Raw genomic sequence first — 17594 nt, 5'->3', positions numbered from 1 at the left:
GTCACCAGAGATTCAGTGGCAAACATTCAAGGGAATATTTCAGAATACACAGAATAGAAATATTCCAAAAATAATAAGAAGTCCACAGGATTGACATGTCATCCATGGTTAACTAGAAAGGTTAAAGATTGTATCAAACTTAAAGAAAAACCATATAATTGTGCGGACAGGTGGTATATCAGAGAATTGGACAGAATATAGGGAACAGCAAATGATTACTAAAAGGATTACTAAGGCGGGAAGAATTAGAGTATGACAGAAAGTTAGCCCAACTTACAAAAACAGATAGTAAGAGTTTCTATATATATTTAAATAAGAAATGAGTTAACAAAGTGAATGTTGGTCCTATGGAAAATGAGTCTGGAGAATTGATAATGAGAAACAAGGAGATGGTGCATGAATTGAACAGGTATTTTGCATCACTTTTCATGACATCCCAGAACAGCAATAAATCAGGAAATGGAAAGGAGTGAAGAACTCAGGAAAAGTACAATTACCAGGGAAGTGGTATTGAGTAAATCATTGAAGCTGGGGGTTGGCAAGTGCCCAAGTCCAAAGTAATGACTCATGAGACAGTTGATGCATTGGTTTTAATTTTCCTAAACTCCCTAGATTCAGGGAACATAAGAACATAAGAACATAAGAAATAGGAGCAGGAGTAGGCCATCTGGCCCTTCGAGCCTGCCCTGCCATTCAACAAGATCATGGCTGATCTGAAGCGAATCAGTTCCACTTACCCGCCTGCTCCCCATATCCCCTAATTCCCTTATCGATCAGAAAACTATCTACCCGTGATTTAAACATATTCAACGAGGAAGCCTCCACCACTTCAATGGGCAGAGAATTCCAGAGATTCACTACCCTCTGAGAGAAGAAGTTCCCCCTCAACTCTGTTCTGAACCGGCCCCCCCTTATTTTGAGGCTGTGCCCTCTAGTTCTGGTTTCCCTTCTAAGTGGAAAGAATCTCTCCACCTCTACCCTATCCAGCCCCTTCATTATCTTATATGTCTCTATAAGATCACCCCTCATCCTTCTAAACTCCAACGAGTACAGACCCAATCTGTTTAATCTCTCCTCATAAGCTACACCCCTCATCTCCGGTATCAACCTGGTGAACCTTCTCTGCACTCCCTCCAAGGCCAATATATCCTTTCGCAAATAAGGGGACCAAAACTGCACACAGTACTCCAGTTGCGGCCTCACCAGTGCCTTGTACAGTTGCAGCAAGACCTCCCTGCTTTTATATTCTATCCCCCTCGCGATAAAGGCCAACATTCCATTCGCCTTCTTGATCACCTGCTGCATCTGCAGACTGAGTTTTTGCAATTCGTGCACAAGGACCCCCAGGTCCCTCTGCACAGTCGCACGATGTAATTTTTCTCCATTTAAATAATATTCCAATTTACTATTATTTCTTCCAAAGTGGATAACCTCACATTTGCTAACATTATATTCCATCTGCCAGATCCTCGCCCACTCGCTCTGCCTATCCAAATCTCTCTGCAGACTTTCCGCGTCCTCCACGCAATTTGCTTTCCCACTCACCTTCGTGTCATCAGCAAACTTGAATACCCTAGATTCAGTCCCCTCCTCCAGATCATCTATGTAAATGGTAAACAATTGAGGCCCCAGCACCGATCCCTGCGGCACGCCACTGGTCACCAACTGCCAACCAGAAAAGCACCCATTTATCCCAACTCTCTGCTTCCTGTTAGATAGCCAATCCCCAATCCACGCCAACACCTTACCCCTAACTCCGTGTACCCCAATCTTCTGCAGCGACCTTTTGTGAGGCACCCATTAGAATGGAAGATAACAAATGTCTCTCTCCATTCAAAAATGGAGGGAGACAAAAACTACAGGCCAGTTAGCCTAACATCTGTCACAGGGAAAATGTTAGAAACTTCCCGCACACACTGCACAAAAACTGCCCCATCCAAACTATTTGACCTACAAAGGTTCCAATCAATACTTGGAAAGTTAAAGTCCCCCATGACAATTACCCTGTGACCCCCACACATATCCATAATCTGCTTAGCAATGTCTTCCTCCACATCTCTATTACTATTTGGGGTCCTCGCTGTCCACGGGGATGGTGCCAGAGGACTGGAGAATGGCGAATGTTGTTCCTCTGTTTAAGAAAGGGAATAGAAATGACCCTGGTAATTATAGACCGGTTAGTCTTACTTCGGTGGTTGGTAAATTGATGGAAAGGGTCCTTAGGGATGGGATTTACGACCATTTAGAAAGATGCGGATTAATCCGAGATAGTCAGCACGGATTCGTGAAGGGCAAGTCGTGCCTCACAAATTTGATAGAATTTTTTGAGGAGGTAACTAAGTGTGTTGATGAAGGTAGGGCAGTTGATGTCATATACATGGATTTTAGTAAGGCGTTTGATAAGGTCCCCCATGGTCGGCTTATGATGAAAGTGAGGAGGTGTGGGATAGAGGGAAAGTTGGCCGATTGGATAGGTAACTGGCTGTCTGACCGAAGACAGAGGGTGGTGGTCGATGGAAAATTTTCGGATTGGAGGCAGGTTGCTAGCGGTGTGCCGCAGGGATCAGTGCTTGGTCCTCTGCTCTTTGTGATTTTTATTAATGACTTAGAGGAGGGGGCTGAAGGGTGGATCAGTAAATTTGCTGATGACACCAAGATTGGTGGAGTAGTGGATGAGGTGGAGGGCTGTTGTAGGCTGCAAAGAGACATAGATAGGATGTAAAGCTGGGCTGAAAAATGGCAAATGGAGTTTAACCCTGATAAATGTGAGGTGATTCATTTTGGTAGGACAAATTTAAATGTGGATTACAGGGTCAAAGGTAGGGTTCTGAAGACTGTGGAGGAACAGAGAGATCTTGGGGTCCATATCCACAGATCTCTAAAGGTTGCCAGTCAAGTGGATAGAGCTGTGAAGAAGGCCTATAGTGTGTTAGCTTTTATTAACAGGGGGTTGGAGTTTAAGAGCCGTGGGGTTATGCTGCAACTGTACAGGACCTTGGTGAGACCACATTTGGAATATTGTGTGCAGTTCTGGTCACCTCACTATAAGAAGGATGTGGAAGCGCTGGAAAGAGTGCAGAGGAGATTTACCAGGATGCTGCCTGGTTTGGAGGGTAGGTCATATGAGGAAAGGTTGAGGGAGCTAGGGCTGTTCTCTCTGGAGCGGAGGAGGCTGAGGGGAGACTTAATAGAGGTGTATAAAATGATGAAGGGGATAGATAGAGTGAACGTTCAAAGACTATTTCCTCGGGTGGATGGAGCTATTACAAGGGGGCATAACTATAGGGTTCGTGGTGGGAGATACAGGACGGATATCAGAGGTAGGTTCTTTACGCAGAGAGTGGTTGGGGTGTGGAATGGACTGCCTGCAGTGATAGTGGAGTCAGACACTTTAGAAACATTTAAGCGGTTATTGGATAGGCACATGGAGCACACCAGGATGATAGGGAGTGGGATAGCTTGATCTTGGTTTCAGATAAAGCTCGGCACAACATCGTGGGCCGAAGGGCCTGTTCTGTGCTGTACTGTTCTATGTTCTATGTTCTATTATTAAAGAAGTTATAGCAGGGCACTCGAATAAATTTTGTGTATGTGAAATCATGTTTGACCAATCTATTGGAGTTCTTTGAGGATGTAACATGTATTGTGGATAAAGGGGAACCAGTGAATGTACTGTATTTAGATTTCCAGAAAGTATTTGACAAGTTGCCACATTAAAGGTTATTGCAGAAAATAAATGCTCATTGTATAGAGGGTATTGGCATGGATAGAAGATTGGCTGGCTAACAGGAAGCAGAGAGTAGGCATAATGGGTATTTTTCAAGTTAGCAAGACGTAACGAGTGGTTTGCCACAGGGATCAGTGCTAGCACCTCAACTATTTACAATTTATATCAATGAGTTGGATGAAAGGATGGATCGGATGGCTGTCAAATGTGCTGATGACACAAAACTAGGTAGGAAAATAAGTTGTGAAGAGGATTTAAGGACTTTGGTTGAAGGCATGAGGGGGAAGGTTTAAAGGAGATGTACGGGGCAAGTCTTTTACACAAAGGGTGGTGGGTGCTGGGAATTCGCTGCCGGGGGAGGTGGTGGAAGCAGATACGATAGTAACTTTTAAGGGGCGTCTTGACAAATACATGAACAGAATGGGAATAGAGGGATATGGTCCCTGGAAGGATAGGGGGTTTTAGTTCAGTCAGGCAGTATGGGCAGTGCAAGCTTGGAGGGCCAAAGGGCCTTTCCTGTGCTGTACTGTTCTTTGTTCTTTGACTTAAGGAGGCTACAAAAAACATTTAGATAGGTTAAGTGAGTGAGTAAAAATCTGGCAAATGGAGTATACATTGGGAAAATATAAAATTGTCTATTTTGGCAGGAAAAATAAAAGAGAAGCCTAATGTCTAAATGGTGAGAGATTGCAAAGCTCTGAGATGCAGAAGAATCTAGGCCACAATTCTCCCAAAAAAGTTCTAAGTCTTGAATTCGTGGAAAAACTGGCACAAATTACGCCAGTGTTTTCAGTGCAATTTCAAACTCGAATCTCCCACACTCTGTGCAATGTAGTGGTCACAATCATTAAAAGCTCCGGGGGCAGGGCCTATTCACGTCGGAGGCTAACTGTTCCGGGCCTCTGTGCATGCGCAGTGGCCCCTATCTGTCAGCCTACAGTTTGCTGACCAGCTCAATCACTGGCCAGTCCGGGACCCCCACAGTGTAGCTCCTCCCAACACCTTCACAGCCCGATAGAGGCCCCCACGAGCATTCCCGGGCCAGCCCCAATCCCCACTTTCCCCCGCCCCCCCCCCACCCCCGTCCTGGAGTATCCTGATTTCCAGTTCCCCATGCCCCAGCAGTCATGATCCCCCCCCCACCCCCAGCAGATCATCCCTTGCTAGGCAGAGCACTCCCGGCACACCCTCAGCAGACCACACCTTCCCAGGCCACCCCGATCGCTGGCCTCCCTCCAGCCCCGACCGATCACCGTGCAGAATGGCAGTGGGAACCCCCACCCTTGCTGATCGCCCCCGAGGCCCCACCCCAGCTGGCCCAACCCCCTAGGTCCCATCCCCTAGGCCCCACTCCCTTGGCACTGCCCAATGTCTAATAGGCAGTGCCAAGGTGTCCCCTGGGCATAGAAACTTTGCCCCTTGGACAGTGCCAGGGGCACAGGCTGGCACTGCCATTGTGCCCATGCCCTGGGGGCACCACCCCCTTGCTGCCCAAGCCCCTTGGGGCCCCAATTGCCCCCCTTCAGTCCAGCAGGATCATCCCACTAGTTCCCCAAAAGTGGGGAGCTAGTCTGAACCCCGCTGGAGTGGAATACTCCTGATGGGGTGGGAGATGCTAGTGGGCTCGGAGAATTCAGTCCTGGGGCTGCTAATCACATTAAAATAAAGTTAAAAACATATGCAAATGACTTAACTTTTGTTCCCGCCAGTTTCCAGTGCGGCTCAGACAGCGCCGGATATCCGGCACTCGGAGATGCGCGCGTGGCGGAAACACATGTGCGAATCCCGTGAATCGGCTGACGCGCAATTCTCCCGACCTGCCACGCTAATAAATTAGCGCAGCAGGATGGGAGAATCGCCCCCCCTCGGTGTCTAAATTACAAATGCTCCCGGCTTACAAGCAAAAACTGATGCAGGACAATCCAGCAAAGAGAGTCGTGCAATGTTGGTCTGAGGAATCGGATGTTCTCCTACGGGGCTGCTTGGAGTCAGTGGATTGGTCAGTATTTAAAAACTCTGCGACCAGCCTGAATGAGTACGCCACTACAGTAACTGACTTCATTAGTAAGTGTGTAGAAGACTGTGAGCCAAAGAAGCAAATCCGCGCGTTCCCCAACCGGAAACCATGGATGAACAGGGATATCCACTGCTTGCTGAAGTCCAGGTCTGAAGTGTTCAAGTCAGGCAACACTGACTTATACAAGAAAGCCAGATACGATCTAAGGAGATCCATCAAAGATGCCAAAAGACAGTACCGGACCAAGCTAGAGTCCCAGGCTAGCTACACCGACCCCCGCTGACTATGACAAGGTCTGCCAGACATAACTGGCTACAATATGAAGGCATGTAAAATTGCCGGCTCCAACGCACCCCTCTCTGATTAGCTCAATGCATTCTACACCTGTTTTGAGCAAGAGGTCAGTGAAAGCTTGCCCTCCACCCTGGAAGCCCTGGATGAACCTGTATCTGGGGTCACCATTGCAGATGTCAGAGCAGCTTTCTTGAAGGTCAACCCACGGAAAGCGACTGGCCCGGATGGGGTATCCGGATGTGCACTCAGACCCTGCATGGATCAGCTGGCGGGGGTATTCACTAGACATCTTCAACCTCTCTTTACAACAATCTGAGGTCCCAATCTGCTTCAAGAAGACGGTCATCATCCCGGTACCTAAGAAAAACCAAGCAGCATGCCTTTATGACAATGGGCCGGTGGCTCTGACATCCATCATTATGAAGTGCTTCGAAAGGTTAGTCATGGCATGAATCAATCCCAGCCCCTGAACTACCTGGATCCACTACAGTTTGCCTACCATCGCAGCAGGTCCACAGCAAACGCCATCTCCCTGGCCCTGCACTCAACCCTGGAACACCTAGTTAGCAAGGACACCTAAGTCAGACTCCCATTTATTGACTACAGCTCAGCCTTCAACACTAAAATTCCCATGAGACTCATCTTCAAACTCTGTGGCCTGGGCCTCGGCACCTCCCTCTGTGACTGGATCCTGAACTTCCTAACTCACAGATCATAATAAGTAAGGATAGGCAACAACACCTCCTCCACGATCATCCTCAACACCCACAAGGTTGTGTTCTCAACCCCCTATTATACTCCTTATACACCTATGACTGTGTGGCCAAATTCCCCTGCAATTCGATTTTCAAGTTTGCTGACGACACACCACAGTGGGTCAGATCTCAAACAATGACGAGACAGAATACAGGAATGAGATAGAGAATCTGGTGAACTGGTGCGGCAACAATAATCTCTCCCTCAATGTCAACAAAACAAAGGAGATTGTCATCGACTTCAGGAAGCATAGTGGAGAACATGCCCCTGTCTACATCAATGGAGACGTAGTAGAAAAGGTCGAGAGCTTCAAATTTTTAGGTGTCCAGATCACCAACAACTTGTCCTGGTCCGCCCATACCAATACTATAGTTAAGAAAGCCTACCAACATCTCAGAAGACTAAGGAAATTTGGCATGTCCGCTACGACTTTCACCAACTTTTACAGATGCATCATAGAAAGCAATTTTTCTGGTTGTATCACAGCTTGGTATGGCTCCTGCTCTGCCCAAGACCGCAAGGAACTACAGAAGGTTGTGAATGTAGCCCAATCCATCATGCAAACCAGCCTCCCGTCCATTGACTCTGTCTACACTTCCTGCTGCCTCGGCAAAGCAGCCAGCATAATTAAGGACCCCATGCACCCCGGACATTCTCTCTTCCACCTTCTTCCTTCGGGAAAAAGGTACAAAAGTCTAAGGTCATGTACCAACCGATTCAAGAATAGCTTCTTCCCTGCTGCTGTCAGACTTTTGAATGGACCTACCTTGCATTAAGTTGATCTTTTTCTACACCCGAGCTATAACTGTAACACTACATTCTGCACTCTCTCGTTTCCTTCTCTATAAACGGTATGCTTTGGCTGTATAGCGTGCAAGAAACAATGCTTTTCACTGTATGTTAATTCATGTGACAATAATAAATCAAATCAAATCAAATCAAATGTCTAGTATACAGGTGCAGTAAGTAATTAGGAAAGCTAATATAATGTTATCATTTATTGCAAGGGGAATTGAATCTAAATGTAGGAAGATATGCTTCAGTTTTACAGAGGTCTAGTGAGACCACATTCAGAGTACTGTGTACAGTCTTGGTCACCTTACTTCAGGAGGATGTAAATACATTAGAAACTGTTCAAAGAAGGTTCGCCATGATGTGGAGATGCCGGCGTTGGGCTGGAGTAAACACAGTAAGAAGTCTGACAACACCAGGTTAAAGTCCAACAGCTTTATTTGGTAGCAAAAGCCACTAGCTTTCGGAGCGCTGCTCCTTCATCAGGCGAGTGTTCTTTGTTCTTTGTGAGTGGGCCCACTTCACCTGATGAAGGAGCAGCGCTCCGAAAGCTAGTGGTTTTTGCTACCAAATAAACCTGTTGGACTTTAACCTGGTGTTGTGAGACCTCTTACAAAGAAGGTTCACCAGATTAATACCTGGATTGGGTGGGTTGGCTTATGAGGAAAGGTTGGAGAGGCTGGGTTTGTATCCACTGACATTCAGAACAGTAAGAGCTGACTTGATCAAAGCCTTTAAGCTCCAAGGGGATCTTGGTGGATGTGGAGAGGATGTTTCCTTTTGTGGGGGGAATCTAAAACTTGGGGCCACTGTTTAAAAATAAGGGCTTGCTCATTTAAAATGGTGATGAAGTTAGATCTTTTCTCTCAGAGGGTCATGAGTCTTTGAAACTGTCTTCCTGAAAAGGTAGTGGAAGCAGAGTCTTTGAATAGTTTTAAGACAGAGGTTCATAGATTCTTGGTAAGCAAGGGGCTATCAGGGGTAAGCGGGATGCAGATTTGAGGTTACCATCTGGATAAAAGCAAATGACTGCGGATGCTGGAATCTGAAACCAAAAGAGAAAATGCTGGAAAATCTCAGCAGGTCTGGCAGCATCTGTAAGGAGAGGAAAGAGTTGATGTTTTGAGTCCAGACGACCCTTTGTCAAAGCTTTTGAGGTTACCATCTGATCAGTCATGATCTTATTAAATGGCAGCGCAGGCTCAAGGGGCTGAAGGGCCTCCTCCAACTCTTTGTTTGTATGTAAACACACCAGAAAAAGATAGGGCATGTCTATTCCAGTGTAAATCACTGATGCTATGGTTCGTCATAATTACTGTCAAGTACACTCTGGCAATGGAAATTAACTACTACTGGTGTCATGTTCCATTCCTTTGGATTTTAATTATTATTGACATTTTTAAAAATAATAACTTACATAAAATATATTTCTTTACTTTTTCTTTCCGTCTCTTTTTCCTATCTCTCTCATTGTCCAATATTTATTTCCCTCTGTTTATTTTCTTTTTTGTACATGTTTTAATATTGAAATAAGTATTCCAACTTACAGTTCCTAGTTTAGACTCAGGGCCCGATTTTACCATCACGTTGTGCCCATTTTTGGGTGCAAAAACTTGGTAAAGTTGGGCATAAGGCAAGTAGCACGATATGTGCCAGCCTTCACTTTTACCAAGGCCCAAAAATGGCCGTGATCGGGACCTTGCCTGAAACGGGTGCGACCGCTAGTTGAATGCATTTGCATGCATTTAAATTGATTTAATGGGCTGCACGCCCAACTTTACCAGCACTTCCACCTTTACCACTACGTTTGCCCATCCGGAATTGGCGTGAAACAGACATGCTCCATATAAGTCCGATTCGGGTGTTCCATCAGTGAGGGTAAGTGCCTAACATCTGACGGCTCTCTGCATGAGATCGGTGAGGGGGGGGGAAGGTGGGTCCATTGCCACTCGGCCTGTGATCAGTGGAGGGGAAGGAGGGGAGGGGCCTATGATTGGTCTAGGTGGTGGAGGGGGTGGGGGGGATACAGGGGTCAGTAATGTTGGGCAGATGGGGCAATGTCTGTGGGGGTCAGGGGGAGGCATTATCTGGCCTGGGAGGGACATGGCAGGGGAGCAGCATTCTATCATTTTTTTTCTGCGCATGCGCTGTTGGAGGCCCGATCGGAACTGCAGGGTTTCGGGTAGATTAAGCCCCACCCACAGGCTTGTGCAGCGCGATTCAGAATCGCTAATATTTTTTCAGGCAGAGTGCATATGGGGGCGCCTGAGAATGGGTCAAAATGACCAGCCAGCGACGCCCATGTCCCACAAATGAATATTTTAAAAAAAGTCTATTCAACCTCTCTTCATAACTTAAACCTCCTGCAACTGGAAACAATATTTCCCAAATTAATTCTATTACAACATGTCACAATTTTGAACACTTCTATTCAATTTCCCCTTCGCCTTCTCTGTTCCAAGGAGAAGAACACCAGCTATTCCAATCTATGGAAATATGGAACTCAGAACCATAAGAAATCATTAAGGAGAATAGCATAAGAACATGTAAGCAGGTAAATACATGATCTGAAACACTCCCAGTTTCAAGTCCGCCCAGAACTTAGAATCAAAATGGTAAAGTAGGATCCAGTGTGTCTCAGTAAGGATCTACATATCTGATTAGTTAAGACAGTAAACAGCTTCTTGCTCTGTTCATAAATGTCCAAGGTCCCCTTTAGAGGACACTGCACCAAAGTGGCTTTCTGAGTTCCAGTGTAAAATTCCACACAAGACATGTAAGTGTAATTAACAACTGATGCATTAAGGCATAAAGACCCGAATGTGGAAATTTGACCATGCCTGTGTGTTAAGTTAGTTTCTGCCTGTTCGGATATAATTCAGTTGTCTCAATTTCATTGACCTTAGGAGAATCTAATCTTAAGAACAAAGCCAATAATTAATTTCTTTCTCATGTATTTACCTGCTTACATGTTCTCATGCTATTCTCCTTCATGATTTCTTATGGTTCTGAGTTCCATATTTCCATAGATTGGAATAGCTGGTGTTCTTCTCCTTGGAACAGAGAAGGCGAAGGGGAAATTGAATAGAAGTGATCAAAATTGTGACATGTTGTAATAGAATTAATTTGGGAAATATTGTTTCCAGTTGCAGGAGGTTTAAGTTATGAAGAGAGGTTGAATAGACTTTTTAAAAAATATTCATTTGTGGGACATGGACATCGTTGGCTGGTCAGCATTTATTGCCCATCCCTAGTTGCCCTTGAGAAGGTGGTGGTGAGCTGCCTTCTTGAATCGCTGCAGTCCATGTTCTGTGGGTTGATCCACAATGCCGTTAGGGAGGAAATTCCAGGATTTTGACCCAGCGACTGCGAAGGAACAGTGATATATTTCCAAGTCAGGATGGTGGTGTTCCCATTTATCTGCTGCTCTTGTCCTTCTTCTCCTTGTTTTCATTGGAGCAGAGAAGGCTGAAGGTGACCTGATCGAGGTCTACAAGATTATGAGGGGCTTGGACAGGATGGATAAGGAGCAGCTGTTCCCTTTAGTTGAAGGGTCAGTCATGAGGGGACATAGGTTCAAGGTGAGGGGCAGGAGCGTAGGGAAGATGTGAGGATAAACCCTTTTCCCAGATGGTGGTGATGATTTGGAATGTGCTGCCTGGGAGGGTGGTAGCGGCGGGTTGCCTCACATCCTTTAAAAGGTACCCGATGAGCATTTGGCACATCATAACATTCAAGGTTATGGACCAACTGCTAGTAAATGGGATTAGGTGTGTCTCGTGTTGGTGCTGAAGGGCCTTTTTGTACTGTATGATTATATGATTCTATGAGGTTCTGTAACTAGTGGACACTGATTGAAGATAACTGGTAAATGAACCAGAAGAGAGGCGAGGAGATTTTCTATGCCAGAAGTTGTGATGATCTGAAATTCATGGCCAGAAAGGATGATAGAAGGAGAGTCAATCATAAATTACAAAAGCGAGTTGCATGTGCACAGTGGCACAATGGTTAGCATTGCTGCTTCACAGCGCCAGGGCCCTAAGTTTGATTCCTGGCTTGAGTCACTGTCTGTGCATTGTCTGCACTTTATCCCCGTGTCTGCATGGGTTTCCTCTGGGTACTCCAGTTTTCTCCCACAGTCTGAAAGACATGCTGGTTAGGTGCATTGGCCATGCTAAGTTATCCCTCAGTGCACCCAAACAGGTGCCAGAGTGTGATGACTAGGGGATTTTCACAGTAACTTCATTGCAGTGTTAATGTAAGCCGACTTGTGACACTAATAAATAAAAATATAAATCATAACTTGAAAAGGAAAATTTTGCAACACTATAGGGGAGAAATCTGTGTGAGTGGGATTGATGGGATAACGCTTTTAAAGAGCCAGCAGAGGCTCCAGGGGCCGAGTGGCTTTGTTCTATGTTGTATGGTTCTGTGATTCCATAAAATACCAGTGATAAAAAACAGAATATGCTGGAAGTGCACAGAAGGTGTGCGTGAATAAAAATTAGGCTTTCAATGCTGTATCTCTATCCTATTAACAATAAAGGTTGCCAGCTGCTTTCAGACGCTGACTGTATGTTTCCAGCAGCTTGTTCTGTGTAAATCCAATTATTCTTCCTGTTAAAGGAGGAGGCTTCATTTTATTATGAGATCCTGTGCTGTTGTGATGACTTGACGGCAATCTGGGCAGCAAACAGTTAAAGGGCTTGTCTCTCTCTCTCTCTCTCTTCCTCCCGTCCCTTCCCCCCTCTTTCCATCTCTGCAGCCACACAGCTTGTGCTGGCGGCGGGGAGGGAAAAGGTTTTCTTTGGCTCCAATTCCCCGTCGAACAGCTTGAGATCGAGGATGTTGGAAGCAGAGAGGGTGGGGTCCTTGCGAGTGGACATGTCTCTTTCTACCTCTGCGAGCGAGAGTGCCCAGCCCATCCTTTGAGCGATTTCCTCTCGGTATCAGAGCAGTGCTGTAGATGGAAAACGATTCGCGGCAAAGAGATTAAGCAAAGTCAATAATATATTGTCTATATAACAATTGCAGGACGTTGGGGCGGAGGTGTTTTTGGTGGGTTTCAGCAGATCAGCTCGGCTGGAGAGCGCGAGGGAGGGTTTCAGCACCTTGGAGAGCGCAGGGAGGGTTCCAGCACCTTGGAGAGCGAGAGGGAGGGTTTCAGCACCGTGGACAGGGAACAGGGAGTATCAGCACCTTGGACAGAGATGGCTTGGCCGTGCATCAGCCGGGCGTGCTGCATCGCTCGCTTCTGGAACCAGCTGGACAAGGCTGACATTGCTGTGCCTCTGGTTTTCACCAAATATTCCGAGGTCACCGATGGGGCGACTCCCCACCACCAATTCCGAGCCCCGGGCATCGACGCGCAACCTTCTGGGGGCGACCAGGATTCTGTTGCCAAGACTACCGAGGTACTATTTCTAAATGATCTTCCTTTCAAAAAAAACATTTATATATTAAAAATGCAACCTTTAATGGTGAGTCCGTGTGGTTATACTCTGAGCTGCAGTTGCTATCTTTGCCTGGACTCTTGCAGGGTTAAAGTCAGCATTAGATTTTACACGGGATTAATCCCAGACTCAGATTGTGTGCTCCGGCACTCTGTGTAACCCTTGGCAACACAATGTAAAGTCCCTGAGAATACCCTTGGTGTGCCCCCCAGTCTCAAGGTACATAGTCTCCAGGCAGCAGATGTGGTTCCCACTGCTCTCCACTCCTCCCTCCCTCCCTTGTTGTTGCGTCCTTTCAAGTACTTCCTCGCTGCTTACTCCAGCCTGGCGTTCTTCACATTCTGGATGTGCGACCCAGTGACCCCCTTCCCTCCATTAAAATGGGCTTTTTAATATTCATTAAATGCAAACCGCGCAGCCGGTGGAGGAGGGTCGCCGGATCGAAACAGAAATAAAAACTGGGCAAATGTAAACATGAATAATATATGAAGATAGATAGATAGATAGATAGATAGATAGATAGATAGATAGATGGATGGATGGATGGATGGATGGATAGATAGATAGATAGATAGATAGATAGATAGATAGATAGATAGATAGATAGATAGATATCCAGACAAACAGACAGACAAACAGACAAACAGATAAATAGATGAACAGATAGATGGATAAACAGACAGACAGATAGACAGACAGACAGACAAACAGATAGATAGATGAACAGACAGCCAGACAGATAGATAGATGAACAGATAGATACATGGATAGACAAACAGACAGACAAGTAGATAGATAGATAGATAAAAATAATTCTAAACATTTTGTCCATCTTTTTCAACTACATACATATCACTAAATTAATCTGATGTAAATTAGTTTCAAAATAAGTTAATAGTGAAGCTTGACTAAAATCCTCTTCCAAACTTGATTTACACACCGAATCATCTTCATTGAATTTGTGTGGGAATGCAGTATGATGCTGCCCAGTACAAAGATTAAAGATTCTGATTCTGTAGTCTGGGTTTTCTTCCAAAATTGTTTTTCAAGAAGCCAGTGACTTTGCAGAGTGTCCGCCCCAATATGAGAGAGAGACAGAAAAAAACAGACACAGGCACACACATAGACACGTAGACAGAATCCAGTACACACCCTGTTACTGTTCCAACATTGCTGAACGCCCCCTCCCCCTCTCACACCCAGCACACTAGCTGGGCTGGGAATACTTTATTGTCTGAAGCCCATGGACACTTCATTTTATTTCAGATCAAGATCCCGCATCCCTTGTTTGACCAAGACCCTCTCAAACTGCGTCATGCCACCTGATGTGCAACGCCTCAATGCAGAGACATTACAGAGCCGGATAACACAGGGAAGCTGTCAGCTGCACTGCAGTGAAGACAAGCATCTTTTCAGTGAGATTATCACTCCAATACCTGGTTTATTATTGACATTCATACAATCCTAATGGGATCATTTGATCTTTGTCATTCTCCCTCATTAGGACTGGGTGACTATTTATTGAAGCAGCAAGTATTATGATTAAAAAAACAACTTGCTTTAAGCATTATCGTTTAGATTGCAGTCAGAGTTGGCAATGTCCAACCTGTATCCCTTTACAGCAGAAAAAAAAAATTGTATAATTTTGTTCCAAATCAATAGTTGTCAGCTGTGGTTGGGTGAGTGCCTCTCTCACCTCTGAGTCAGCAGGTCTGAGGCCCACTCCAACATCTTAAGCATAAAAATCTAAGCTGTTGTTCCAGTGCAGTACAGAGGGAGGGCTGCACTGTTGGAGGTGCTGTCTTTCAGATGAGATGTTAAACTGGGGCTTTGCCTGCCCTCTCAGTTGGACTTAAAAGATCCGGTGACATTACTTTGAAGGAGAGGAGAGAAGTTCTGCCAGTAACATGACCAATACTTATTCTCATCTAATATCACCAGAACAAGTGATCTGATCATTATCACATTGCTGTTTGTAGAAGGTTGCAGTGCACAAATCACCTAGAAACCTGTCAATGCTCCTTTGCCGCACCTTCCAAACCTGTGACTTCTAGCAAACAGTGGCAGCACTGTGGCACGGTGGTTAGCACTGCTGCCTCACAGCGCCGGGACCTGCGTTCAATTCCAGCCTTGGGTGACTGTGTAGAGTTTGCACATTCTCCCACTGCCCGTGTGGCTTTCCTCCGGGTGATCCAGTTTCCTCCCACAATCCAAGGATCTGTAGGTTAGGTGGATTAGCCATGGAAACATAGAAAATAGGAGCAGGAGGAGGCCATTTGGCCCTTTGAGCCTGCTCCGCCATTCATTACTATCATGGCTGATCATCCAATTCAATAGCCTAATCCTGCTTTTTCCCCATAACCCTTGATCCCATTCACCCCAAGTGCTTTATCCAGCTGCCTCTTGAATACATTCAATGTTTTGGCATCAACTACTTCCTGTGGTAATGAATTCTACTCTTTGGGTGAAGAAATGTCTCCTCACTTCTGTCCTAAATGGTCAACCCCGAATCCTCAGACTGTGACCCCTGGTTCTGCACTCCCCCACCATCAGGAACATCCTCCCTGCATCTACCCTGTCTAGTCCTGTTAGAATTTTATAAGTCTCTATGAGATCCCTGTCATTCGTCTGAACTCCAGTGAAAACAATCCTAACCTAGTTAATCTCTCCTCATACATCAGTCCCGCCATTCCCGGAATCAGCCCGGAAAACCTTCGTTGCACTCCCTCCTTCCTCAGAAAAGGAGACCAAAACTGCACACAATACTCTAGGTGTGGCCTCACCAAGGCCCTGTAAAATTGCAACAAGACATCCCTGTTCCTGTAAAGAACAAAGAACAAAGGAAATTACAGCACAGGAACAGGCCCTTCGGCCCTCTAAGCCTGCACCTGACTGAACTAAAACCCCCTACCCTTCCGGGGACCATATCCCTCTATTCCCATCCTATTCATGTATTTGTCCAGATGCCCCTTTAAAGAACAAAGAACAAAGAACAATACAGCACAGGAACAGGCCCTTCGGCCCTCCAAGCCCGCGCCGCTCCCCGGTCCAGGATTGAATCCTGAATCCAGGATCCCCACCCAATTTTCCAGCCTATCTACATACCAATATCCTATCCACCGAGCTGTCCCTCACAGCTACGATGCTTTGTTCATTACAACCTATTAACTTACCCCCACCCCCCCATTCCAGACCATGTGATCTCCAGGGAGAGGCGAAAACCCAGAGTGAAAAACCCCAGGGCCAATATGGGGAAAAAAAAATCTGGGAAATTCCTCTCCGACCCCCTGAGGCGATCGAAACGAGTCCAGGAGATCACAATGGCCCCGATCGGAAAATGCTTCCCAACCCTAGTCATTTCCACTTCCACGAACACCATATGAATCCCCTGCCCCCGAGACAGGTTCCCAACTATCCGCAGTCTCACTCTGTACTGGCACCAGCAAGATGATCGTAGAATGAAGCCTTGAAACGAGAAACCAGGAACAATTAGCCCGCGCCGCTCCCTGGTCCAAACTAGATCACTCTTTTGTATCCCTCCATTCCCACTCCGTTCATATAGCTGTCTAGATAAGTCTTAAGTTCATATAGCTGTCTAGATAAGTCTTATCGTATCTGAGTTCCAGGCACCCACTGCCCTCTGTGTAAAATACTTGCCTCGTACATCTCCTTTATACCTTGCTGCTCGCCACCTTAAACCTATGCCCCCTAGTAATTGACTCTTCCCACCTGGGAAAAAGCTTCTGACTATCCATTCTGTCCATACCCCTCATAATCTTGTAGACTTCAATCAGTTCGCCCCTCAACCTCTATCGTTCCAGTGAGAACAAACCAAGTTTCTCCAACCTCTCCTCATAGCTAATGCTCTCCGTACCAGGCAACATCCTGGTAAATCTTTTCTGTACCCTCTCCAAAACTTCCACATCTTTCTGGTAGTGTGGTGACCAGAATTGAACACTATATTCCAAGTGTGGCCTAACTAAGGTCCTATAAAGCTGCAACATGACTTGCCAATTTTTAAACTCAATACCCCAGCCAATGAAGGCAAGCATGCCGTATGCCTTCTTGACTACCTTTTCCACCTGCGTTGCCACTTTCAGTGACCTGTGTATCTGTACACCCAGATTCCCCTGCCTATCAATACTCTTAAGGGTTCTGCCATTTACTGAATATTTCCTATCTGTATTAGACCTTCCAAAATGCATTACCTCACATTTGTCCGAATTAAACTTGATCTGCCATCTCGCCACCCAAGCGTCCAACTGATCTATATCCTGCTGTATCCTCTGATGGTCCTCATCGCTATCTGCAAATCCACCAACCTTTGTGTCATCCGCAAACTTACGAATCAATCCAGTTACATTTTCCTCCAAATCATTTATATATATTACAAACTGCAAAGGTCCCAGCACTGTTCCCTGAGGAACACCACTTGTCACAGCCCTCCATTCAGAAATGCACCCTTCCACTGCTACCCTCTGTCTTCTATGACCGACGGTAGTCATGATGTGGAGATGCCGGCATTGGACTGGGGTGAACACAGTAAGAAGTCTCA

General features: G+C 45.8%; 1 protein-coding gene across 1 annotated transcript in view; it reads left to right on the top strand.

The window, feature by feature from the left end:
- The first annotated feature begins 12796 nt into the window (after positions 1-12796).
- The window catches only part of LOC144500108 (microtubule-associated protein 6 homolog), a 69140-nt gene continuing 64342 nt past the window's right edge, over positions 12797-17594 (top strand). Inside the window, exon 1 of the mRNA XM_078222884.1 lies at positions 12797-13000. Coding sequence (XP_078079010.1) covers positions 12797-13000 — 204 coding nt within the window. The remainder of the gene's footprint in view (positions 13001-17594) is intronic.

Source organism: Mustelus asterias, chromosome 10, assembly GCF_964213995.1.
Source record: "Mustelus asterias chromosome 10, sMusAst1.hap1.1, whole genome shotgun sequence".
NCBI lineage: Eukaryota > Metazoa > Chordata > Chondrichthyes > Carcharhiniformes > Triakidae > Mustelus > Mustelus asterias.
This window is presented reverse-complemented; position numbering and strand designations above follow the sequence as displayed.